General features: G+C 50.7%; 1 protein-coding gene and 1 non-coding gene across 2 annotated transcripts in view; both read right to left on the bottom strand.

The window, feature by feature from the left end:
• Window positions 1-3,095: 3,095 nt before the first annotated feature.
• The window catches only part of HERC2 (HECT and RLD domain containing E3 ubiquitin protein ligase 2), a 319,306-nt gene continuing 296,763 nt past the window's right edge, over window positions 3,096-25,638 (bottom strand). Inside the window, exons 80-92 of the mRNA XM_038760185.1 lie at window positions 24,544-24,705; window positions 22,688-22,779; window positions 21,344-21,483; window positions 19,920-20,107; window positions 19,520-19,717; window positions 17,950-18,033; window positions 15,761-15,902; window positions 14,910-15,104; window positions 13,333-13,445; window positions 11,296-11,486; window positions 9,836-9,941; window positions 8,338-8,550; window positions 3,096-4,095 (exon numbers count right to left, since the gene is read on the bottom strand). Coding sequence (XP_038616113.1) covers window positions 3,823-4,095; window positions 8,338-8,550; window positions 9,836-9,941; window positions 11,296-11,486; window positions 13,333-13,445; window positions 14,910-15,104; window positions 15,761-15,902; window positions 17,950-18,033; window positions 19,520-19,717; window positions 19,920-20,107; window positions 21,344-21,483; window positions 22,688-22,779; window positions 24,544-24,705 — 2,097 coding nt within the window. The 3' untranslated portion in view covers window positions 3,096-3,822. The remainder of the gene's footprint in view (window positions 4,096-8,337; window positions 8,551-9,835; window positions 9,942-11,295; window positions 11,487-13,332; window positions 13,446-14,909; window positions 15,105-15,760; window positions 15,903-17,949; window positions 18,034-19,519; window positions 19,718-19,919; window positions 20,108-21,343; window positions 21,484-22,687; window positions 22,780-24,543; window positions 24,706-25,638) is intronic.
• LOC119940496 lies at window positions 13,171-13,294 on the bottom strand. Its single transcript, XR_005454974.1, has one exon. It is a non-coding gene; the product is annotated as a U6atac minor spliceosomal RNA (small nuclear RNA).

The raw sequence follows: 25,638 nt of genomic DNA, 5'->3' as shown, positions 1-25,638 counted from the left end.
CAAATCTTTTGTTCCTTCCGGAAGCTTCCAGTGCCCCCACCACGTCCCTCCTTAGGCCCTGTAACTTTTGGTCGGTAAGATACGCAATTCCCAGAGTCCCTAATAATAACAATAATGATGATGATGGCATTTATTAAGCCTTTACTATGTGCAAAGCACTGTTCTAAGCGCTGGGGAGGTTACAAGGTGATCAGCTTGTCCCACTGGGGGCTTACGGTCCTCATCTCTATTTTGCAGATGAGGGAACTGAGGCCCAGAGAAGTTAAGTGACTTTCCCAAAGTCACCCAGCTGATAAGTGGCAGAGCCGGGATTTGAACCCATGACCTCTGACTCCGAAGCCCGGGCTCTTTCCACTGAGCCACGCTGCTTCTCTTCCCTCTTCTCACTGCTCTGCTAGCCACTCCTTCTTCCCAGATGTCTCTCAAAAGACGGTTTCCCACTTGTTCCCGGTTCTACCCGCCTCTGTGGGTCTTGGGGTGTGGGAGGTGAGTCGCCATCTGGAGAGGTGTGCATTTAGCTTTATTTCTATTTATTTTGATGACTTGACACCCGTCCCCATGTTTTGTTTTGTTGTCTGTCTCCCCCTTCTAGACCGTGAGCCCGTTGTTGGGTAGGGACTGTCTCTATATGTTGCCGACTTGTACTTCGCAAGTGCTTAGTACAGTGCTGTGCACACAGTAAGTGCCCAATAAATATGATTGAATGAATAATAATAAATAATAATAATAATGGCATTTGTTAAGCGCTCTGTGCAGAGCATTGTTCTAAGCGCTGGGGGGGATCCAAGGTGATCAGGTTGTCCCACGTGGGGCTCACAGTCTTAATCCCCATTTTACAGATGAGGTCACTGAGGCTCAGAGAAGGAAAGTGACTTGCCCAAGGTCACACAGCAGACCTGTGGCAGGGTCGGGATTCGAACCCATGACCTCTGACTCCAAAGCCCGGGCGCTTTCCACTGAGCCACCCTGCTTCTCGTGAATGAATGAATGAATGAAGGACGTCTGGGGAGAGCCAGGCGTCAGTGGTGGTGAAGAGGAGCAGCGACTGGGTCAGAAACAGGTCGAGGACAAAGGGGAATTTGTCCAACAAGGAGCAGGGGCTCCACAAGCTCACACTGGGGGGGGAGACAAGTTGGGTGGGGAAACGGGAAGGAGTGGGGAGGGGCTGGATGGGAATGAACTGGTGCGGGCGATGCTGGGGATAGGGATGGTTTGGGTCGGTGATGGGAAAGGGCAGCAGTGGGATAACTCAAGGATGTGGTGCCGAGTGTCGTGATGAAGTCCAGGAATCTTAATGGAGTGGCCAGTTTTCAGTTCCCAGTGCTGAGAGAACAACGAGCTGCTCCTAATCCGGGATCAGCGTGGCTCAGTGAAAAGAGCTTTGGAGTCAGAAGGTCATGGGTTCAAATCCCGGCTCCACCAATTGTCAGCTGGGTGACTTGGGGCAAGTCACTTCGCTTCTCTGGGCCTCAGTTCCCTCGTCTGGAAAATGGGGATGAAGACCGTGAGCCCCCCGTGGGGCAACCTGATCACCTCGTAACCTCCCCAGCGCTTAGAACAGTACGTATTTATTACTCTATTTTACTTGTACATATTTACTATTCTATTTATTTTATTTTGTTAATATGTTTTGTTGTCTGTCTCCCCCTTCTAGACCGTGAGCCCGCTGTTGGGTAGAGACCGTCTCTAGATGTTACCGACTTGTATTTCCCAAGCACTTAGTACAGTGCTCTGCACACAGTAAGTGCTCAGTAAAGACGATTGAATGAATGAATGCTTTGCTCATAGTAAGTGCTTAATAAATGCCATCATTATTATTATTATTAGCTACTTTCCCTGGTCCCCTGCCCCGAGAGACCCAGCTTGTCAGCATGACTGGAGGGGGCAGCTGAAGGATCCAGGGAGAGGTTAATACCTTCCACGTGTTCCCTCCTCCAAATTCCACTCCGCCCCTGGGCTCATTCTGCAAACCCTCTGGGGGCCCGTCTCCCTTCCCGGCAAGGTGGCAGGAAGTCAGGAATGCGGGGGGCTCCCGCCCGTCCTGTGCAAGGAACCAGTTAATGTGCATGTTGGGGGGGGGGCCAAGTAGCATCTGACACTTTAGAGGACTGACCAGTCCCATTTCAGTGCCTTGGGTGGTTTCTCGTCGATCTAGTTGGGAGGATAAAAACTGGCTGCTTTTTCCAGCTCCGTTTTCCCCTTTCCAGAGCTGGGCGGATGCAGTGTGTGTGAGAAACAGGATTAAGGCCCCAACGGGGCCTAAGGAGACTCTTTGATGTTCCACCCTCTCAGAACACGCTCCGTTACCTTACCTCAGAGGAACTCCACCCTGCCGTTCCTTAAACCGTGGCATGATTTATCTCAACAGAAAAGGCTCCCGAGGACATTCCAAGGACCCGCAGGGTGGGAAGACCCCGGGAAGGGGCAACACGTAGAGATGGTCCCTCTCCAACAACGGGCTCCCAGTAGGACCACACAGCCAAACCAGGGAACAAACTAACCTGCAACCCAAGGCGACACATCGGTTTTAGTGGGTGCCACCGGACACTTCTGTAATCGGGGAACCACCTGGCTACGACTCTGCCCCCATTCCCTCGCTGCCCCTTCCCTAGAGAGGCAGAATCCTCCCAGTAATAATAATAATGATGGCATTTATTAAGCGCTTACTGTGTGCTAAGCGCTGGGGAGGTTACGAGGCGATCAGGTTGTCCCGCGGGGGGCTCACAATCTTCATCCCCGTTTTACAGATGAGGTAACCGAGGCCCAGAGAAGTGACTTGCCCAGGGTCACCGGGATCCGAACCCAGGAACTCCGACTCCAAAGCCCGGGCTCTTTCCACTGAGCCACGCTGTTTCTCCCAGTGCCGAGGGAGGGGCCCGGGATGGCACAGGATGGGGACCCGGGGCTCCTCCTGCTAATTCCAGGCTGATCGGCACAGTCCCAACCCCGACCCGAGGGAGTGGAACCGCCTCCTCCCGAGAGCCCTTCCTTTCCGGCCCCGCCGGTCTCCCGGCCGGTCGTCTCCGAGGCCGGGTCGGGCCACGGGCTCTCCGCCGGCACGCTCCGAGCACAGCACTGGAATACGCTTGGGCTGGCGTTGGGGTGACGGGGGGAAAAAGACACAGGTTTATTCAGATGGAGGGAATGATATTTTTCGGCATATACACGGCACAGATTAATTCGATACAGTACACTTTCCACGATAGGAGTCAGGTGCTCGTCCCAGAAAGGTAGCCACGGAAGATCCGTAATGCCTAAACTAAAAAAAAAAAAAAAAATCCACACGGGGAAAAGACTGGGAACCTCCAATTTCAGGCAAGATGGATAATCTGAGATTCAGAAAGCTTTCAGAAACAAACTGCTAATAAAGTTAATTAAAATATTTATAATACTCTTCAACTGCCGCACAGAGTTTCCGATGATACACAGTCAAGGAGAGGCACAGAACACCACGTGAGCAAACAAAAAAAAATCAACCGCACCCACGATCGGAAAGGTTCCGCTGGCTTATTTTCTGGGCGCCGCACTGTCTTATCGAAACATTTACAGCACTTTTAGCGAACAGGGAAGGTCGAAATGCAACGCAGCACTCTGCGGGAGGGGTCCTCGGGGCTCAAAATGAATGTAAAGCGTCCAAACGCAGCAGAGCTTGGGGTTGTAAGTCATCGTTTTTATTACAAACACGCCGCCGGCCCTCCCCCAGGGTCAGAAGGCTGCTATTTCTCGGTCGCTTCTCTCCGAACAGTCTTGTAGCGAGTGGCACTACTGGGGCCTCGTGTATGTATACGTCTGGGGGGGGAGAGCGAGCACCCAAGGGTGGCTTCAGTGTCCCGTCAGATAGTCCTGGGTGGAATCCGAAGCGAACGAATCGGCGTCTTCGTTGTCCGAGTCGTCGCTGCTGTCGTCGGCCGCGGGTTCGCCCGTGAGCGCTATCCGGGCGTAGTCGTCGGTGTCGATGGACTTACAGAAGTGAATGGCGTATTTCAGTTTCTCCTCCAGCACCTGCTTACAGGAGTACCGGGGCAGCTTCAGCAGGAAGAAACACGTGTAGGACTCGGGAAGGAAGTGGTCGGGCGGGTTGTATTTGTCCAAAACCTGTCAACCAAGCATTCGCTGGTTAGTTCGAATTCACTCACCTGGCCGAGCAGTTCGCCGTGGACTCCTCCGAGCCGGCTGTTCCCAAAAAAAGACTCCCACCTCCCAGCGGAACGGTCACCGGGACACCCGTGACGCTGTTCACTGTGGCAGCGCGCTTTGACAAAGTCAGCTATTTCCCAGCTGGTTCAAGGGAATTTTTTCCTCCTCCATTCTCACCTCAAACTCTGTCGCTGGACAACGAATGGACCAGCCCGGGAGCAGAATAGTGAAAATCTTTAAAGGGTGGAAGAGAGTGAGGTTTCGGCCGCGCTTATGTGTGAAAACTGGCTCCTGTGATATCTTTTTTATAAAAAAAACCCCAAAACCCTCCTCCTCCTATTTATTTGGACATCACTTTTATCTCCTCCGTTAGGTTGCAAGCTCCTCAAGGACCGGCAATGCGTATTCTGCTTCTGTTGTCCTACCCAGAACGCTTCATTATACCGCTTCACATTCACTATAATAATGTTGGCATTTGTTGGCATTTGTTAAGCGCTTACTATGTGCAAAGCACTGTTCTAAGCGCTGGGGGGGGGATACAAGGTCACCAGGTTGTCCCACGTGGGGCTCACAGTCTTAATCCCCATTTTACAGATGAGGGAACTGAGGCTCAGAGAAGTTAAGTGACTTGCCCAAGGTCACACAGCAGATGTGGCGGAGCTGGGATTTGAACCCATGACCTCTGACTCCAAAGCCCGGGCTCTTTCCACTGAGCCACGCTGCTTCTCTATATGAGCTCAGTAAATGCCACCGAGTGACTGACTGACTGGGTAAACTAAGTCCACCGATGGGTGCATTTCCAGTGACTTGTTTCATATTTTAGACTGTGCAATTGTTCCCTCACACCGACCCAGAGAACCTGATTCCAGAGGAAGAATAATAATAATAATGGTATTTATTAAGCGCTTACTATGGGCAAAGCACTGTTCTAAGCGCCGGGGAAGTTACAAGGTGATCAGGTTGTCCCACGGGGGGCTCACAGTCTTCATCCCCATTTTCCAGATGAGGTAACTGAGGCCCAGAGAAGGAAAGAGAGGGGCCTCGTTTAGGATTTCCTAAAAGTTAAGGCCGTGCCGAAGTCCCAGCCTGCTCCCAACCCAGGCGTCTGTTCAGCAAATAAGTGTGGTATTTGCTAAGCGCTTACTATGTGCCAAGCACTGTTCTAAGTGCTGAGGTAACCAGGTTGTCCCATGTGGGGCTCACAGCGTGACTCGGTGGAAAGAGCCCGGACTTGGGAGTCAGAGGTCGTGGGTTCTAATCCCGGCTCCGCCACCTGTCATTCGTGTGACTCTGGGTGAGTCACTTAATTTCTCTGTGCCTCAGTTCCCTCACCTGGAAAATGGGGATTAAGACTGTGAGCCCCACGTGGGACAATCTGATCACCTTGTATCCCCCCTCACTGCGTGGCACATAGTAAGTGCTTCACAAATACTAACGTTATTGTTATTTCCATTTTTCAGATGAGGTAACTGAGGCCCAGAGAAGTGGAGTGGCTTGCCCAAGGTCACACAGCAGACAAGTGGCGGGATTAGAACCCACGTCCTCCGATTCCCAAGCCCGCGCTCTTGACACTAAGCCACGCTGCTTAACGGCTCATGAACGGAGACCCAAGGCCATTATCTTGCCCGAGCGCTTAGTACAGTGCTCTGCACACAGTAAGCGCTCAATAAATACGATTGAATGAACGAATGAATTATCTACCTAAGAGACTCTCAACGCCAGCTATTCCTCACCCTCCAATTACCAAGACATTTGCGGGAAAACTGTCCAACTGAGCAGGGCCCATGGGCTTCCCTGGCTGGCGGGATTCTCCAAGTTTCCAAGCATATCCCTGTTGGGATAGATCAGAACTGAGAAGGCCCGGAAACTGAAGCTGCCCTGGAGAATCTGGCATTCATTCGTTCATTCAATCGTATTTATTGAGCGCTTACTGTGTGCAGAGCACTGTACTGAGCGCTCGACAGATCCAACCCACTCTGTGGTCCACTTCTGAAAGGAAATTTCTTCGGATTCCCCTTCCTCCTTCTCATCTTTCCCCCTTCTTGTCATTAACACACTGAGCGTGGCTCGGTGGAAAGAGCCTGGGCTTTGGAGTCAGAGGTCATGGGTTCAAATCCCGGCTCCGCCATTTGTCAGCTGGGTGACTTTGGGAAAGTCACTGAACTTCTCTGGGCCTCAGTTCCCTCATCTGGAAAACAGGGATGAGGACTGTGAGCCCCCTGTGGGACTGGAACTTCCCCAGCGCTTAGAACAGTGCTTTGCACATAGTAAGCGCTTAATAAATGCCATTATTATTATTATTATTATTGTTATTACTATCCTCTCCAACCAAAAAGCCAGCAGCCCTGGGGACTTATGACTCCCCAATTAATTTTACTGAGCCCCTTTTGCAGAACTCTGCTAAATCGACACTACCACTTCCTTCAAGGAATTTAGAATCACACGGGGGAGACCGACACTAAACACATTTACAGACAGGCAGAAGAAGCAGCGTGGCTCAGTGGAAGGAGCCCGGGCTTGGGAGTCAGGGGTCATGGGTTCTAATCCCGGCTCCACCACTTGTCAGCTGGGTGGCTCTGGGCAAGTCACTTCGCTTCTCTGGGCCTCAGTTACCTCATCTGGAAAATGGGAATGAAGACTGTGAGCCCCCCGTGGGACAACCTGATCACCTTGTATCCCCCCAGCGCATAGAACAGTGCTTTCCACATAGTAAGCACTTAACAAATACCATTATTATTATTATTATTCTTATTATCATTATTATTAAGAAAGCCATCTTTCAGCTGTCACCGTCAATCACCTGCTAGTTCTTCCTCCACAGCGTTTCCTAGATTCGACCCTTTCTCTCTACGCAGCGAATTATTACCCTGGTTCAAACTCTCTTGATCTCACAGTTCGAACATTATATTCCTCTTTTTATTGCTCTCTCAGCCTCTAGCCTCTCCCCCACCGCCCTTTCGCCTACTCAGATCAAGGTGCTCTACACACGCTCAAGAAATACGACTGACTTTTTAAAACGGCGCTCGAAACACATTTCTCCGCTCCTCAAACACCTTTCCACGGATTTCTTTCCATTTAAAGCAAAACTTTCCGCTGGCTTCAATTCTCCTCAGGACCCCCATCACCAGCTCTCTAAATCCAATACATAAGAGACCAGTGCGTGCCCGTGATACTTCCCAAGCTCACCACCTAATTTTGCTTTTAATAATACTAATAATAACAATAATGGCATTTATTGAGCGCTAACTGTGTGCAGAGCACTGTACTGAGCGCTCGACAGATCCAACCCAATCTGTGGTCCACTTCTGAAAAGAAATTTCTTAGGAGTCCCCTTCCTCCTTCTCATCTTTCCCCCTTCTTGTCATTAACACGCTGAGCGTGGCTCGGTGGAAAGAGCCTGGGCTTTGGAGTCAGAAGCCATGGGTTCAAATCCCGGCTCCGCCAATTGTCAGCTGGGTGACTTTGGGAAAGTCACTTTAACTTCTCTGGGCCTCAGTCCCCTCATCTGTAAAATGGGGATGAGGACTGTGAGCCCCCTGTGGGACAACCTGATCACGTTGTGACTTCCCCGGTGCTTAGAACAGTGCTTTGCACACACTAAGTGCTTAATAAATGCCATTATTATTGTTGTTATTATTATCCTCTCCAACCAAAAAGCCGGCAGCCCTGGGGACAACCTGATCACCTTGTATCCCCCCCAGGGCTTAGAACAGTGCTTTGCACATAGTAAGCGCTTAACAAATACCATCATTATTATTATTATTATTATTTATTAAGCACTTACTCTGTGCAAAGCATCTCTCTCCCCATTGTTCCCCCGGCCTGGAATTCTCTCCCCTTTTAAATTTTGCCAGACCCCCATCTTGGCACGCTTGGCAGATACAGATGCACACCCGCTCTCAAGACTTGTCCATACATATTCAAGTACATCCAAGTATTTAGTCGGCTGTTTCGGTCTGACATCCTCACGCCCCAGTGTTCCTCCTGCCCTCCCTATGTGTACATCATCTATGTCTTTTTGTTTTCCCCATTGGACCGCAGGCGCCTGGCTCCCGGTGTCCTCTCAGTAAACACCACTGCCAGACTGATCGTCGGGGGGGAACGAAGGGAGATGCTCAGCCCCCATTCCCGGCTCAGCGTCAGGCCCGGCACGCCCTCAGACCGGCCCCCGGCCCTCCAGTCCCGACCCGAGCCCCCGACCTGAATAACGAAGTCTCTGCCTCTGAAGTCGGCGATCGTCCGCGGCAGTCGTGTCCGGCCCCACACGAAGCGCAGGAAGAGGGAGCGTTCCGTGTTGGAGAAGGATTCCATCACGTCCCAGAACCACTGGATCAGAGAGGCTGTGGGCTCGATTCCCTTGTAGGTGGCCACGGATTTCAGAAGGTGAAGCGGGATATCGGGGCTTCCACACACCTGGGAGCAACACAACCGGAGTCCGTCAGTAGGAACGGAAAAACCCACCTCCCCTGTCTGGAACTAAAACGCAGCCTTGCCGGCTCTGAGGGATTCTCCACCTGGGCTGGGGGAGCCTGTGCCGATGACGGCTTGGGAGGGAGGCCAATCTCTCATCCTATCCTGACTGGATTACTGCATCGGCCTCCTCTCTGATCTCCCATCCTCCTGTCTCTCCCCGCTTCAGTCTATACTTCACTCTGCTGCCCGGATCATCTCTGTACAGAAATGCTCCGGGCATGTCACTCCCCTCCTCAAAAATCTCCAGTGGCTGCCCGTCAACCTACGCATCAAGCAAAAACTCCTCACTCTCGGCTTCGAGGCTCTCCATCACCTCGCCCCCCTTCTCTCCCTCTCCGGCCCAGCCCGCACCCTCTGCTCCTCCGCCACCGCTAACCTCCTCACTGTACCTCGTTCTCACCCGTCCCGCCGTCGACCCCCGGCCCACGTCCTTCCCCTCCACACATCGGCCAAGCTAGCTCTCTTCCTCCCTTCAAAGCCCTACAGAGAGCTCACCTCCTCCAAGAGGCCTCCCCAGACAGAGCCCCCTTTTTCCTCTCCTCCTCCCCATCGCCCCCGCCCTACCTCCTTCCCCTCCCCACAGCACCTGTATATATATTTGTACAGACTGATTACTCTATTTTACTATTTTTCTATTTATTTTGTTAATGATGTGCCTATAGCTTTCATTCTATTTGTTCTGACGATTTTGACACCCGTCCGCATGTTTCGTTTTGTCGTCCGTCTCCCCCTTCTAGACTGTGAGCCCGTTGTTGGGTAGGGACCGCCTCTGTAGGTTGCCGACGTGGACTTCCCAAGCGGTTAGTCCAGTGCTCTGCACACAGTAAGCGCTCAATAAATACGATTGAATGAAGGAATGAACGACAGAAGTTTCTCTGCCCACCTTTTCCTGAGCACGGGATCCTTGCAGCGCGGGGGCCCAAGGACAGCCGGCCCACCCTCCCTCTTCCTGGGGGTAGCCCGGCCCCTCTTCCCAACTATTTCTCCCTCCCGAAAAATCCACGATCCTCTCAACCTGTGAGCGGTTCCTGAGATTTCATACAGCCCAGGACCCCCAGAGATCCCAAAGGTGACCTGATGGCTAAAGGGGAAAAGCAGTCTTCGCCCTCTGCTTTGTCAGAGTCCCTGTTGCAACCCAACCCAAAGGCCTCAACAGGTGCGGCCCACATCTGGCTAGGGAGTGAGCAAGGCCATCTTAGGGTGTGGGGATCCGGGGCGGACATACCATCGTTTCCAGTTCGTAGCCAGTGAACAGGGAAAGGAGAGGGACTGGAGTCACCCGGGCCATCCCTTCCCGCACGGCGGCCACTTGCTCGTCAAACTCGTGAAGCCTGAGGAGAAGCGCACCCGATGAATTGAGGTCAAAGCCAACCAGCGCTTTGTACAGTGCTCGGCACCCAGTAAGCGCTCAATAAACACGACCGAACGCATGAATTTCTTCCGACGGTTGACATGTCACAACAGAGAGAGTTGGCTCCTACAACATCCCCTGGTCCGCCCCAAATTAAGCGCTTAGGACACTGCTCTGCGCACAGTATGCGCTCAGTGAAACCGCCTGACTGGAATTTCATACCGAGGGTATTCTGTTGTATTTGGGAACTTGCAACCGAAGGAGCTACCGAGCCGTGCCCAGTTCCTTGGCACGCTAGACACACGCTGTTGTGAAGGTGCTTTAGTCAATTGGATACATGGGTATTAGAAGTCTCAAATTCCCAAAGTAGCCAGAAAACAAGCACCCAAATGGGAAACTCCAAAGGAGGGCTTTGGAAGAATAATAATAATAATAATGGCATTTATTAAGCGCTTACTATGTGCAAAGCACTGTTCTAAGGGCTGAATGACTTTTTATATGGATTAACTCTATGATGGGAACTGAAAACCGAATCACCACTCCTTCAGGTTCTTTTTCACTTTATTAAGCGCTTGGGTAGGACCAAACTAGCCAGGTTGGACGTCGTCCAAGACCCACTTGGGGTTCACAGTCTTCATCCCCATTTTACAGGTAAGGGAACTGAGGCCCAGAGAAGTGAGTGACGTGCCCGAGATCACACAGCAGACAAGTGGCTGGGCTGGGATTAGAACCCAAGTCCTCCGAATCCCAGGCCTGTGCGCTTTCCACTAGCCGGGCTGACTTCTCCTTGATGTATACAAGCTTGCAAATGTGCATCCGGAGGGGAGCAAAATTCAGGACTAAGAGATCGTTGGTGGGTAGGGATTGGCTCGATCTGTGGCCAAAGTGTACTTTCCGAGCGCTTGGTAGAGTGCTCCGTGCACAGTAAGTGCTCAATAAATACGATTTGAATCCCAAATGCACAGGCCAAAAAGGAGAAATGGGGCCTTCTCAAAGGACCCCGCTCATCAGCACATCAAAAACCAAGGAGGTTAAATCCTGGGACGAACGAAGGCATCTGTTCACTGGCGCTAACGGGCTTCGGTCTTCCCTGGAATACCCTCGGTATGAAATTCCCTCAGCTACGAGACTTCGCTCACACAAACAATCAGCCACTACTGACTCCCAGAGAAGCAACCCCGGGACAAACCTCGAGATGCAGTCAGTGGCCCCCTAGACTCCCCGGGGGCTGGACGACCTTAGAAAAAGGGAGAACCCGGCCTCCCAAACAGGAAAAAGGCTCTCCACCATCCCCACCCTGACGCCGGAGACCCTAGACCAACTTTTCTACACACCGGTAATTCATCGCCAGTCGCACGTATTCAGCCCGGCTCTCCAGGGTGATGTGGGTGTGTTTGGAGCTCAGCTGGATATCCTGGCCGCTGGCGCTCGGCACAGTGAAGGGAAGACTCATGGCTTCGAACTCCTCGGCAGTGGCTTCGTTGTCACGGATGTACATGAGCCCCGGAATGAAGTCTTTATCAACCTTTTGCGAGAAAACAATAAATCGGATTGCTCAGCCTTGCTTGCTAGTAAACACCACTCCTGACAGAAATCTTTTCGCCCTCTGCTGCCGTTAATCAGTTGGGAGGGAGGGATTCTTTCTCTTCATCTGTCGTAGGATTAACTTGGGGAGAGATGCCCAGGTTTGTGAGAGTAACGTAGGCAGACAGTGACCCATCCAGAAAGACAAAAGCAATACAAGCGAACCCCAGGATGCACAGACAGTATGTTCCTCAAAAACGTGAGCCGACTGTTGGGATACACTTCCTCAAAGCGTTCAAGGTGATGAGTCAGGTTTCCTACTCCCAAGCCAATCCCGTCACAACGAACAGATCCTCACAACCGGGCTAACGGGCGGCAATCATCCGCCCCTCTGCCTCGCCCTTTTCCCTCTTCTTTCCTCTCACCAAATGCAGCCGGGCACTCGGGCGGGAAAGATGGGAATGGCATGGCTGCAATTAATGAATGGGAAGCAGTTGTGGGAAGGGAAGAAAGAGAGAGAGGCTGAACTGTTTTCCTCTCTCTTCGGCCGAATGCAGCCCAGAATCGGCGGGGGAGAGTACAGATTTATTACTCTATTTTACTTGTACATATTTACTACTCTATTAATGATGTGCATTTAGCTTTAATTCTATTCGTTCTGACGATTTGACACCTGTCCACATGTTTTGTTTTGTTGTCCGTCTCCCCCTTCTAGACTGTGAGCCCGTTGTTGCGTAGGGACCGTCTGCATATGTTGCCGGCTTGTACTTCCCAAGCGCTTAATATAGTAAGCGCTCCATAAATACGATTGAATAAATGAATGAAAGGGACCTCTGTCCCTTCTATTCCCGCCCCGCCTATGTCCCCGCTAAAGAGGAGAACCCAGCCTGTGATGCGCTGATTTGAAAGCGGGGGCTTCAGTCGTATTTACTGAGCGCTTACTGTGTGCCGAGCACTGTACTAAGCGCTTGGGGAGTACAAATCGGCAACATATAGAGACGGTCCCTACCCAACAACGGGCTCACAGTCTAGAAGGGGAAAGACAGACAGCAAAACAAAACAAGTAGACAGGCTTACTGTGTGCGGAGCACTGGATTAAGCACTTGGCAACGTAACAGAGTCGATAGGCATTGCCCTCGGAGAAATAACAGCTCTGTTGATTTGCTAGGCTACGGGGGTAGCGGTCTCATTTAAGCATCTACGTGAGGATCAAATGAGGGACATAACTAACGCCAGACCAGTCTCTCTGGCGTGGCATTAAGGTTTATTTACAATGCAAAACGAACACACTAATGGCAAACTAAATAAGGACATTCCAGGCCCACAAAGATCACTTCATCTATTTTATTCCTCCTTGGTAACTTCTGCCCACAGACAAAGGTTACAGAATGCCTACAGACACTCTAGCAAAATGATGAATGACCAGATTACACAATTCAGGACCACAAGAGGTACTGCTGGACTTACTATTATTATTTTTTTTTCAAAGGGCAAAGATTCAAAAGGCACAGAGGCTCCAAATCTGTTTCTGGCACCCTTAGGCTGGCGGGGGAAACCGGTCGGTCTTTTCAGGCCTGCGAGGGAATCACTTGGCACCCTGGCATTGGTTCGCTGAGCTCCTTCATTCATTCAATCATATTTATTGAGCGCTTACCGTGTGCAGAGCACTGTACTAAGCGCTTGGAAATAAAACTTGGTTCGATGCCACGAAGTCGGTGGCAATGCCTTAACCGTATATGTGTTGTATAGGCCACTAGGACCTCTTCCATCCTTCTCAAGGGGAGTCTAACCTTCTCCCTTTCTCCACGCAGAGAGCACCCTGCCCATCAGGGCCCTGGCCCGCTTACCTCACTGAGATCGGCAATGGTGAGATTCAGCCCCGCAAGCTGCTTCCAAACCGGTTCGGCCAGGCTGAGGCTGAGAGGGCTGCCGGTTCGGATCGCGACGCCCAGGAGCACGCCTGCCAGGCAAAAAGAAAGCACCCGGAGAATGAGGACGCACTGACAACACGGAGCCCAAATCCTTGGGCTTTAGAGGTCGACGGTCTAACGGTGAAAGGGCCGTAGTGAACCAAACGTCCTCACTGGCATGAGGCACCTTCGCTGAGTGCCGGAAAATCCATCCATATGGAGCCCGATGGCAAACGGAATCCCTCGCTCTCGCCCGTCCCGCCGTCGACCCCCGGCCCACGTCCTCCCCCGGCCCGGAAAACCCACCCTCCGCGTATCCGCCAAGTTGGCTCTTCCTCCCTTCAAAGCCCTACTGAGAGCTCTCAGACTGAGCCCCCTTTTTCCTCTCCTCCTTCCCCTCCCCACAGCACCTGTATATATGTTTGTACAGACTGATTACTCTATTTATTTTACTTGGACATATTTACTATTCTATTTATTTTGTTAATGAAGTGCGTCTAGCTTTATTTCTATTTGTTCTGACGACTTGACACCTGTCCCCATGTTTTGTTTTGTCGTCCGTCTCCCCCTTCTAGACTGTGAGCCCGTCGTTGGGTAGGGACCGTCTCTATATGTTGCCGACTTGTACTTCCCAAGCGCTTAGTACAGTGACCAGTAAGCGCTCGATAAATACGACTGAATCAATGAATCCCTCATCTGGCAGTTCTTCACGGGCTGGTAAACCAAAGGTTTTCAACTGGCGTGGCTCAGTGGAAAGAGCCCGGGCTTTGGAGTCAGAGGCCATGGGTTCGAATCCCGGCTCCGCCAACTGTCAGCTGTGTGACCTTGGGCAAGTCACTTCACTTCTCTGTGCCTCAGTTCCCTCCTCTGTCAAATGGGGATGAAGACTGTCAGCCCCACGTGGGACAACCTGATCACCTTGTAACTTCCCCAGCACTTAGAACAGTGCTTTGCACATAGTAAGTGCTTAATAAATGCCATTAAAAAGAAACTGGCCTACAAAAGATCTCAATCTTGCCACTGGGAGTGAAATCAGTAACCACTGAGGAGCAAATCCTGGGGAAAACTGGAAATGCTTAACCAGATTCTCTCTCTCAGTATTAGGCTGGGACATCAGTATCAGCTTCTGAATTCCAATAACCAAACTGGGATCTTAAAGTATATTTTATAATAATAATAATAATAATAATAATAATAATAATAATGACATTTATTAAGCACTTACTACGTGCCAAGCACTGTTCTAAGCGCTGAAAATTTTGAAAAATTAGCCACTGGCTCGGACACAGTAGTTTTTAGTCTTGGGATTGCTGGGGACCAGCGAAAAACAAAACAGAATAAAAAACAAGAAAAACCCTCCCCACAGGTGTAGTATGGAGGACACTATTACTGAACCAGGCTACTGAGCCTAACTCATCAAACGGAGCACAAAGCAGGTGCAAATTCTTTCTAGATCTGCCGAGGCTGGGACCAGTTCAGCTGCAGTGTGTAACGGGAAGAAATTAGAAACCTACCCAGGAAACGGAACATATTGGTGTGCAAGTTGGACCTGGCGGCCGGATTCAGCAGGAAGCAGTCTCTATTGGCTCCGGATTCATCTCTTCCGTTGGGAGTCACAATGAGAAGAGGGGTTAGCCCATTCTGGAGTTCTTCACACATCTCCGCTATTGACTCGCTGTAACCACCACCACAGTCATCCACAGATTCCCCTTGTTCGAAGGAGAAAAATCAATGTCAGCGGCGTCTCATGTGCGCTTGGAAATTAGACCCGGGGAAATCTAAAAGAAGATCTCCTATGACCAAAAAAGGAGACTGGGATCACAGGGATCCCATTGGGTTCATTTTCCCAGGCCACAGCGCTCCTGGGGTGGAGAAGGGATTGAGAACAGGGACCCCATCCCGAACCAGTTTCCAATTCCTCCGCCATCCTTCTGCCTGGGTCCGGGTGGAGAGTCCTCGGCGATTAAGAGAAGCAGCGTGGCGCAGTGGAAAGAGCCCGGGCTTTGGGGTCGGTCACGGGTTCAAATCCCAGCTCCGTCAATTGTCAGCCGTGCGACCTGGGGCAAGTCACTTACCGTTTCTGGGCCTCAGTTACCTCATCTGTCAAACGGGGCTGAAGACTGTGAGCCTGCCCGTGGGACAACCTGATCACCTTGTAACCTCCCCAGCGCTTAAAATGGTGCTTTGCACACAATAATAATAATAATAATGATGGCATTTATTAAGCGCTTACTATGTGCAAAGTAAGCGCTTAACACATGCCGTTATTATTATTTATCATCATCTCGAACAGAGACCACAGAGGGACTTAGGAAGAGAGAGAGAACTGGTGGGGTGCAGAGAGGAAACCAAGCTCAATTCGTACCAACAAACTTGACTTTCCACACACGGTGAGGGAGAAGAAGACTGTCGGGGCTGAATGAACTCATTTTAGCACACATCTGGCCGAAGACGGACTTTGTCCCATCAGGACCAGCCAAGCCTCCTTTACTTCTTGAACGCTTCACCTAGAAGGAAGAAGTAAACTGTTAACCAACCTCGGCCACGGTGCGGATGGCTCGGAAAAACCGCACCCGCTGACTGGGAATTCGGCTAATGACGGACAACAACGAGGAGGGGCCCAAGAGCCTTCACTTACTACCTGGACTGGTTAACAAGCTCGTCCCTTGAGTGCTTTGGCCGAGGTTAGGGCCGCCTGAAATCCTCCAAGAAACTTGGCACAGGGAGGCATCCTGGGACTCTGATACCTTGTGGCTCTTCGGTTACACAACTCCCGTAACACAGTCTCCCCGCGATCATGCCAAGTAGAGGGGGGAATGCGAGCGGTGGGCATTGGCAGCTAGGCGGGTGGGGGTTAGGGGAAGGACGGACAGGAAGGGACTACCTGAACAGGGGTGAATTGGGCCCCCAGCTGCTCCCGGGACATCTTCCCAGCTCCTCCCTTGCTGGGGCCAATGACCCTCGAACCTCCGCTAGCGATTCATATGAATGTCTTTTCTTCGTCTCCTCCTCTGCGCCGAAAACTCGCTATGGGCAGTGAACCCGTCTGGTAATTCCGCTGCACTCTCCCAGGTGCATAGTACAGTGCTCTGCACACAGTGAGCGCTTCATAAATACCACTGACTGATCCATCTCGGGACGTCCCGGTCTTCTTCGGTTCCCAGATCGAAACGAATCCCTCTGACTTGACTGACCGAACCCGTGGCTGGCCTATAGCCAGCCACTGCCCTGGAATGGCCAATTCCTCCCACACCCAATTTTCCGCAGTGGAACGGATGACAACATCTAATATAACTCGCTAACGATCGGCAGACATCGGGATCCCCGACTGTACTTTCCATGGATTTCTACAACTATAAACTCTAGGGTTTGCACATCAGGAACGGCACGCTCGTTTCATCTTAGCTATCCAACTCGGGAAAGCAGGATAATGTCTCCTCCTGCCTAACGCCTAATGCCTCCTCCTCCTCCAATCTCCCAAGGGGGCTGGGAAGGTGAATGAATCCACAGCGTAACACTTGGTGGACACCTAATTCCCACTTGCACACTCTTTCCCAGCATTTAGTACAATGTTCTGCACACGGTAAGCCCTTGATAGATATTATTACTACTTCCACTGCTACTACTAGCACAGCTGAAGACAACTGATCACATTTTGAAATGCTACTGTTGGGCAATTTTATCGGCAACTGCGTAAAATGACTGAAGACGATTACTTGGAACAAATCTGCCTGGGAGAACTCTAAACGACGTGCAAATATATGACGACTGCATACGAGAAAGTTCCTCTGTGAACTTTCCTGAAACGATACGGGGAGCAAATTCTTACGCAAACGGCTTCCCCCGCCTAAAGGGTGACTGTCGACGCGAGAACGTCAGGGGGCAGGAACAAACTAGCCACCGCCGCAATCACATGCGCAGCCCAACAATGGACAAGAGCTCCACATCTTTATCCCAAATGCCCTCCAGTGTTGGACGCGGAAAGGTTTCCAGTCACGTAATCAACAGCAGGGTCAAAAATCATGTGCTAATACAAAAGGATAATACACAAAGATTTTTTTTCTTCAAGCGCTGCGCTTCCTTTTCAGAAAATGACCGGCAGGAAGGCCTCACTCGCGTCGGAAACGTCGAAAGCGTTACAAACCACAGTCAGTGGTGGGCGGACCTTGACTTTTGACCCCTCCCGCCAATCAATCAATCAATCAATTGTATTTATTGAGCGCTTACTGCGTGCAGAGCACTGTACTAAGCGCTTGGGAAGTACAAGTTGGCAACATATAGAGACAGTCCCTACCCAACAGTGGGGAGGGTTACGGAAACAACGGCAGATCACGTGGGCAGGGGACCGCCCCCGCCAACCCCGCCAAGGTTGATACCCAGAACCACCAGTCCTGGGCCCTACTACCGAGGCAGAATTAGCAGCCCGTGCTTTGGGCCCGGTCTCCGTGGAATGGGGCTAGTGGTGGATCACAATCCCCTTCACCGGGGGCTCCCGGAGTCTCCGACTCCCGGCCGGGGAGCCGGGCCCCCTGCAGATGAAACCGGCTCGGTTACCTGTATTCGGTTCAGTTCCACCACCGGCCCATGCTGACGATCTCTCACCATGGTAGCCTGCACAACTTTGCGGAAAGCCGCCTCCTGGGAGAGACAAAGTAAAGAAGAACGAGAATGAACGCATATTCCACGTATCCATTGGATCTATTTCAACGGTGCTCTGCACATAGTGAGCGCTTAATAAATGCCATCATTATTATTATATTTTGAACTCTGAGGGGAAAATGGTGCAACAACCTGGGCTTAATTTGGGTCGAAGGCACAGATGGATGTAAGCGTCAGTGTGGCCTAATTCATTCATTCAATCGGATTTATTGAGCGCTTACAACGTGCAGAGCACTGTACTAAGCGCTTGGGAAGTACAAGTCGGAACACATAGAGACGGTCCCTACCCAACAACGGGCTCACAGTCTAGAAATGGAAAGAGCACGGGATTGGGAGTCAGGTGACGCGGGTTCTGATCCTGGTTCTGCCACTTGGCTCCTGCGTGACTTGTCTTCTCTGTGCCTCACTTTCCTCATCTGTAAAAAGGAGAGTAAATTCCCCTTCTTTCCCCTCAGACGGTGAGCCATGGGTTCTAATGCCGCTATGCCACTTGTCTGCTGTGTGGCCTTGGGCAAGTCAGTTCCCTCATCTGTAAAATGGGGATTGAGACTGTGAGTCCTATGTGGGACAGGGACTGTGTCCAACCTAATCACCTTGTATGTCCCCCAGTGCTTAGAACAGTGCTTGGCACATAGTATGCGTTTAACAAATGCCATAATTATTATTATTATCATCATCTAACTGCATTGTGTCCATTCCAGTATTTAGCCCCGTGCTCGGAACACAATAAGCGCTTCAGAAATACCATTTACTGTATTGACACCTCCCTCTCATTGAATCCACATATTCAGTCTGTCACCAAATCCTGTTGGTTCCATCTTCACAACATCGCTAAAATCCGCCCTCTCCTCTCCATCCAAACTGCTACCACGTCATTACTGAGAAGCAACGTGGCTCAGTGGAAAGAGTCCGGGCTTTGGAGTCAGAGGGCACGGGTTCAAATCCCGGCTCCGCCAACTGTCAGCTGTGTGACTTTGGGCAAGTCACTTCAATCAATCAATCAATCAATCGTATTTATTGAGTGCTTACTGTGTGCAGAGCACTGTACTAAGCGCTTGGGAAGTACAAGTTGGCAACATATAGAGACAGTCCCTATCCAACAGTGGGGCTCTGGGCCTCAGTTGCCTCATCTGTAAAATGGGGATGAAGACTGGGAGCCCCCCGTGGGCCAACCTGTTACCTTGTAACCTCCCCAGCACTTAGAACAGTGCTCTGCACATAGTAAGCGCTTAATAAATGCCATCATTATTATTATTATTATTATTTAGGAGAAACTAGCACTAAGGAATATCGAAAAGGAACTCCACAAGGAAGAAGGAACACATTCTGAGAGAAATCTCGCCGAGACCTGGAAAAACTACCGGAAGAAGTTAAGCTGGATGGCGTCGCAAGCACTCAGAAATCCGACGTTTCCCAGCGATCTCCAAACCGACCCCGTGGTAAAACCCCAGTGTAGATGCGTTACCTTTCCTTGGGATATCAGAATTCCCCGCAAAGTGTCAAACCCGACGGAAGGCCCCTGGCCGGCTTCGTCAAGGCGTCCTTCGAGGTCAAACATGGGGATGCAGGGACAAAAGACTTCAGAGATGTGATGCAGTAAAAGCAGCCTGTTGCGTAGTGCGATGATTGGGATTTCGGGTAAATGGTTGTACTCCATGGGAACCTAGGAAAGAGAAACAAAGCTGAGCGGTAAGCCTTCGTCGGTTCCCATCATCAATCGTATTTATTGAGCGCTTACTGTGTGCAGAGCACTGTATTAAGCGCTTGGGAAGTACAAGTTGGCAACATATAGAGACAGTTCCTACCCAACAGTGGGCTCACAGAGTCCTCCGGGCAATCGCTCCTCCCAGGGGCCTTCTGCTTACCTGGGTGGGGAGTTTGCCGGCATTGGCAGGTTTGCTGGTGGACCACGCCAGGGTGTGGGCCGAGCCGCAGGCCACCCTGTTGATCTTCTTGCCCTGGAGGGCCGCCACCAAGCGCGGTCTCTGGATGGCATTGGTGGTCCCATCGCCGAGCTGTCCCTCGTCGTTATCGCCCCACGTATAAACCTCCCCTGGACGGGACAAAGGGAGGCAGGGCTCAATACTGACCGCCGCGGGAGGAGGCGCCCCAAAATGAACGAATTAAGACAGTGATTATTTCTCTTGGCCTAACTATTGATAGAAGTAGAAGTAATAGTGTTTTTGAACACTGGGATCTGGGGGTCATAGCAGACGCGAACAGCGCTCCGCGCACAGTAAGCACTCAATAAATACGATTGAATGAATGAACGTGCAGTGGGGAATGTACGGTGGATCAATCAATCAATCAATCCGGGGTTCCACTAAATAATAATAATAATATGAGGGCATTTGTTAAGCCCTTATTATGTGCAAAGCACTGTTCGAAGCGCTGGGGAGGATATAAGGTGATCAGGTTGTCCCACGTGGGGCTCGCAGTCTTCATCCCCATTTTCCAGATGAAGGAACTGAGGCAATGCGGAGTGAAGTGACTTGCCCAAAGTCACCCAGCTGACAATCGGCAGAGCCGGCATTTGAACCCGTGACCTCTGACTCCCAAGCCCGGGCTCTTTCCACTGAGCCATGCTGCTTCTCTTAATGAACACAGATGTAGTCTAGCTTTCGGGATGCCCAACCGGTATGGGAACATTTCACTGACTGATTCATTCAATCATACTTATTGTGCGCTTACTGCGTGCAGAGCGCTGTACTAAGTGCTTGCCAAGTACAAATCAGCAACATATAGAGACGGTCCCGACCCAACGACGGGCTCACGGCCTAGAAGGGGGAGACGGATGATGAGGTTTGTGTTGGCTACGTGTTGGCTAAATGAGGCAGAAATGACGGTGCGATGCGACATAGTCTACCGGACTAGGGAACTTAAATTAGAACCCCAAGGCCACTCTCCGGGAAAAATCTGTTTAGATTAACTCGGTCACAGCTTGCTTACAAGCAGAACACCTAAACCGGCCCGGCCACGGCACGAGTTGTTGCAGTTCGTTCATTCAATCGTATTTATCGAGCGCTTACTGGGTGCGGAGCACCTGACTACGGTGCTGCTCAAATGAGGAAAAAATTCCTCCGACTGCAGCGTGTATTCACGGCAGAAGCCGCAAGTCCGGTTTGGCCCATTTTCCGTTCTTTAGATTGGGAGCTCCCTAAGGGGCGGGGACTATGTCCAATTGGAAAATCTTGCATCCACCCCAGCGTTCGGCCCATAGTAGGCTCTGTATCATCATCATCACCATCATCACTGTTTCTTTCGGCAGCAGGAATATCGCTCTCCTTACCATCTTCGGTGCAGCAGACACAATGCAGGGAGCCAGTAGCAATCGCAATGACTTTCTTTCCCTGCAGCCCTTGAACTTGCCGCGGTCGTCTAACGTGGTCATCCGATCCATGGCCCAGTCGGTGGTAATCACCTTTGCCCCTGAACACAAAAAATCCGGTCATTTTGTGTCCTCTGCCATTTCCACACTCCGGCCCTCCCAGCCAAGACAGGAACACCTCTCTACTGGCCATGCTCAAATGTAATGATAATGATAATAATCCGACATAAGCGCTTACTATGTGCCAAGCACTGTTCGAAGTGCTGGAGCAGACACAAATTAATCACTGGACACAGTCCCTGTCCCACACAGAGCTCACAATCTTACTCTCCATTTTCCAGATTAGGTAACTGAGGCCCAGAGAAGTTAAGTGAGTTGCCCAAGGTCCTTCGTTCACTCAATAGTATTTATTGAGTGCTCACTGCATGCAAAGCACTGTACTCAGTGCAGCGTGGCTCGGGGGAGAGACCACGGGCTTTGGAGTCAAAGGTCTTGGGTTCGAATCCCGGCTCCACCACGTCTGCTGGACAACGTTGGGCAAGTCACTTCACTTCTCTGAGCCTCAGTTATCTCATCTGGAAAATGTGGATGAAGATCGTGAGCCCCACGTGGGACCCCCAGGGCTTAGAACCATGCTTGGCATGTAGTGAGCGCTTAACAAATGCCATTATTATTATTATTATTACATAACAGACACGTGGCGGAGCCGGGATTAGAACCCAGGTCTTTCCGACTCTCAGCCCTGTGCCACACTGCTTCTCAATTGTTTGCATCCCCCAGCGCTTAAAACAGTGTTTTGCACATAGTAAGCACTTAACAAATGCCATTATTATTAATATTATTACATAACAGACACGTGGCGGAGCCGGGATTAGAACCCAGGTCTTTCCGACTCTCAGCCCTGTGCCACACTGCTTCTCAATTGTTTGCATCCCCCAGCGCTTAAAACAGTGTTTTGCACATAGTAAGCACTTAACAAATGCCATTATTATTAATATTATTACATAACAGACACGTGGCGGAGCCGGGATTAGAACCCAGGTCTTTCCGACTCTCAGCCCTGTGCCACACTGCTTCTCAATTGTTTGTATACCCCAGAGCTTAGAACAGTGCTTTGCACATAGTAAGCGCTTAACAAATGCCATTATTATTATTATTATTACATAACAGACACGTGGCGGAGCCGGGATTAGAACCCAGGTCTTTCCGACTCTCAGCCCTGTGCCACACTGCTTCTCAACTGTTTCCTGGCCCAACCAGGATCGTGTTGTTCTGCTGATCATTTCATGGATTTGGTGTCCTCACCAAGTGTAGACTGCTCCAGATTTGGTCAGAGCCACAGAGAACTGGGAGCCGCATTCCACTTTCACCACTCCGAGGCCCGTAAGGGAATCAATCTACGGAAACAGAACGTGTTAAATGGAACCGCATTCAGGAATCGCCATCAAAAGTATTCACTGAACGTTTACCGTGAGCAGAACACTGTACTGAGCACTTGGGAAAGTCAAAACAGAGTTGGAAGATGCGAGCCCTGCCCATAAGCAGCTAACAGTCTACAGGGGGAAACTGTTCTTCTGTAGCATCTTCTTGAAAAACACAAAAGAAAGAAAAATTAAAGGGGAGTAATCCAACTGCTTTGGATTTAACTATTTTGAAAGGCTCTTCTGGGATCATTTGTCCAAAAAGCTAATTTCATTCTCTCATTTACGTTCTCTTCAAAGTCGGCTGGGGCACGTAGGAAATGAAAAGCTCCCTGGAGGGCTGTAAGGTATGGGGATCCACAAGGAAAGCTTTTAAAAGACTCCAGTGAAGTCCCGACAGGTAGCTTGCCCCTCCGCTTACTCTGGGCCTAGTTTCAGTCCCTGTTAAAGGGAATGATGATGATTTTGGTATTTGTTAAGCGCTTCCTATGTGCAAAACACTGTTCTAAGCGCTGGGGAGGATACAAGGGGATCGGGTTGTCCCACGGGGGGCTCACAGTCTTCATCCCCATTTGACAGATGAGGTAACTGAGGCCCGGAGAAGTGAAGTGACTTGCCCAAAGTCACACAGCTGACAAGCGGCGGAGCCGGGATCTGAACCCACGACCTCCGACTCCAAAGCCCGGGCTCTTTCCGCCGAGCCCCGCTGCTTCTCTGCTTCTAATAGGACCGACAGGTAGGATTAAATAATCGGCAAAGATTGAGAAGGAGGAAGAGCAAGGATAAAACGAGCGGTCATACAAATATGTCCGGAGGAAATACCTGAATTAATTAAACAGGTAATTGAACGGACCTAAGAGCCGAGGACAGATAAATTCTAAGAAGGGCTACTGGGTAGATTCAGTATGGAGCCCTGGAAACAGGGCAAGACTTTCTGGATGAGGTGAGATTTTAGGAGAGCTCTGAAGGCCAGGAGAACGCGATCTTTAGCTGAATTTAGAGATAAGCTAGAGAGAGACAAAGCAGGACGCTTTGGGAGAGATGGCTTCTGTCCAGGGGCAGAGAGGTCGGGCAGTACCCAGTGGAAACGGAAGCGCGAGGGAAACCGTCGGCAGGGCATTTAGCGACAAGCTTCTCTTATCTTTCTCTCCTCTTCCCTTGACCTGGATGCTCTCGACCTGGTGTCGGAGGAATTCTCGCTCCGTGCCCACTGGGCCTCTGGAAAGGCCCTCTTCTTCACTGTCCTGAAATCCCTCCACCCACGGTCCTGTCTCCCGACCCCAAAACCAGGGTTCAAGATGGACCACGGTAAAACGGACAGTCACACAATTTACGGGGCGACAGTAATTCTGATTGATAATACCGTTGGCCATAGTAGTTTGGTAAGGGCTTACAATGCCCCACGCACTCTGAGTGCTGGAGTAGATTCAAACGGATCAGGTCAGACGCGGTCCCTGGCCCGGGAGCGGCTTACAGTCCGAGGAGGGAGACCGGCTATTTCAAGCCCGTTTTACAAACTGGTAAACTGTGGCGGGAGTCAGGTGACTTGCCCAAGGTCCCGGGGCAAACGGCGGGGCTGGGATTAGAACCCAAGTCCCACGATCCTTCCACCAGACCACACTGCTTCTGTTGTGGGGTACCCTTTCTAAAGATCCAGCGCTAACGACGGCGGTTCGCGCGTCGATTCGCGTCGTAGAGAGGGGAGTACCGGGGCCTGCGGTGAAAACGAAGACCGAATACCTTCATTGGCACTTTGCAGCCATCGCTGCCCCCGCGCCCGAGTTTTCCGTAATCCCCATCACCCCAAGACCAGACAGTGTCATCGTCTGTGAGGCACAGGGTCTGAGCATCTCCACTGCCGCAAGCTATGTCGATCACCCGGTAACCCTGAAGGGCTTCCACCTAGAAGAAAGAGGAAATGGCTCCGTTTTTACCCTTGAAGGACTCCTTCGATACTGCGGTTAAATCCACAGAGCAAATGCTGAACAGTTGATCCCAAATAGAGCTGTTTCTCTGAATATCAATTTACAAAGATAAAGGCAACCCAGGCATAAAAATAAATCCTCCCTCACACCTGCAACAACCCTGGGGGCCCCTCGGAGGGGAAGAGGGCAAAAACCAAGCGGCCACCTAACCGTTCCTCGGTATTCTAAAGCAACACCAATCAATCCGTGGTATCAAACGCTTAGTACAGTGCACATAGTAAGCGCTCAATAAATACGACCGAATGAATTTACTGAGCACTTATCGTGTAGAGCACCGTACTGAGCGTTTGGGAGAGTACAGTCCAACAGAACTGGTAGACCCGTTCCCCGCTCACAATGAGCTTACAGTCCAGATGGGGAGACAGACATAAATATAGATGAGTAATTTATATTTATCTACAGGCAGGGCTTTTCATCCTCAGGTTTGGCTTACGAGACCAAAATTTGATTGAAATTACCTGGGCTCCCATTTTAATAGAATATTTTCCGCTAGGCCTACGAGGGGGATAAACGCAATCAGAAGGAAATAAAGGATTGAGGCGAGTTGGGCAACAATATCTGCTGGGACTTAAACCGAGACCTAGATATGAAAAACCACATTCATATGATCTTCAGTCTCTTGACTTAAATCGTTTTTGTGGCTTTTCACCATTGCCCCCATTCCACCCAAGGAATAATAATAATAATAATAATAATAATAATAATAATAATAATGGCATTTTCATTAAGCGCTTACTATGCGCCAAGCACTGTTTTAAGCGCTGGGGGGGGTTACAAGGTGATCAGGTTGTCCCAAGGGGGGCTCACAGTCTTAATAATCCCCATTTTTCCAGATGAGTGAACTGAGGAC

The sequence above is a fragment of the Tachyglossus aculeatus genome, chromosome 18 (assembly GCF_015852505.1).
Source record: "Tachyglossus aculeatus isolate mTacAcu1 chromosome 18, mTacAcu1.pri, whole genome shotgun sequence".
Classification (NCBI taxonomy): domain Eukaryota; kingdom Metazoa; phylum Chordata; class Mammalia; order Monotremata; family Tachyglossidae; genus Tachyglossus; species Tachyglossus aculeatus.
Note: the sequence above shows the minus strand (reverse complement) of the source record. Positions and strands in the feature narration are given on the sequence as shown.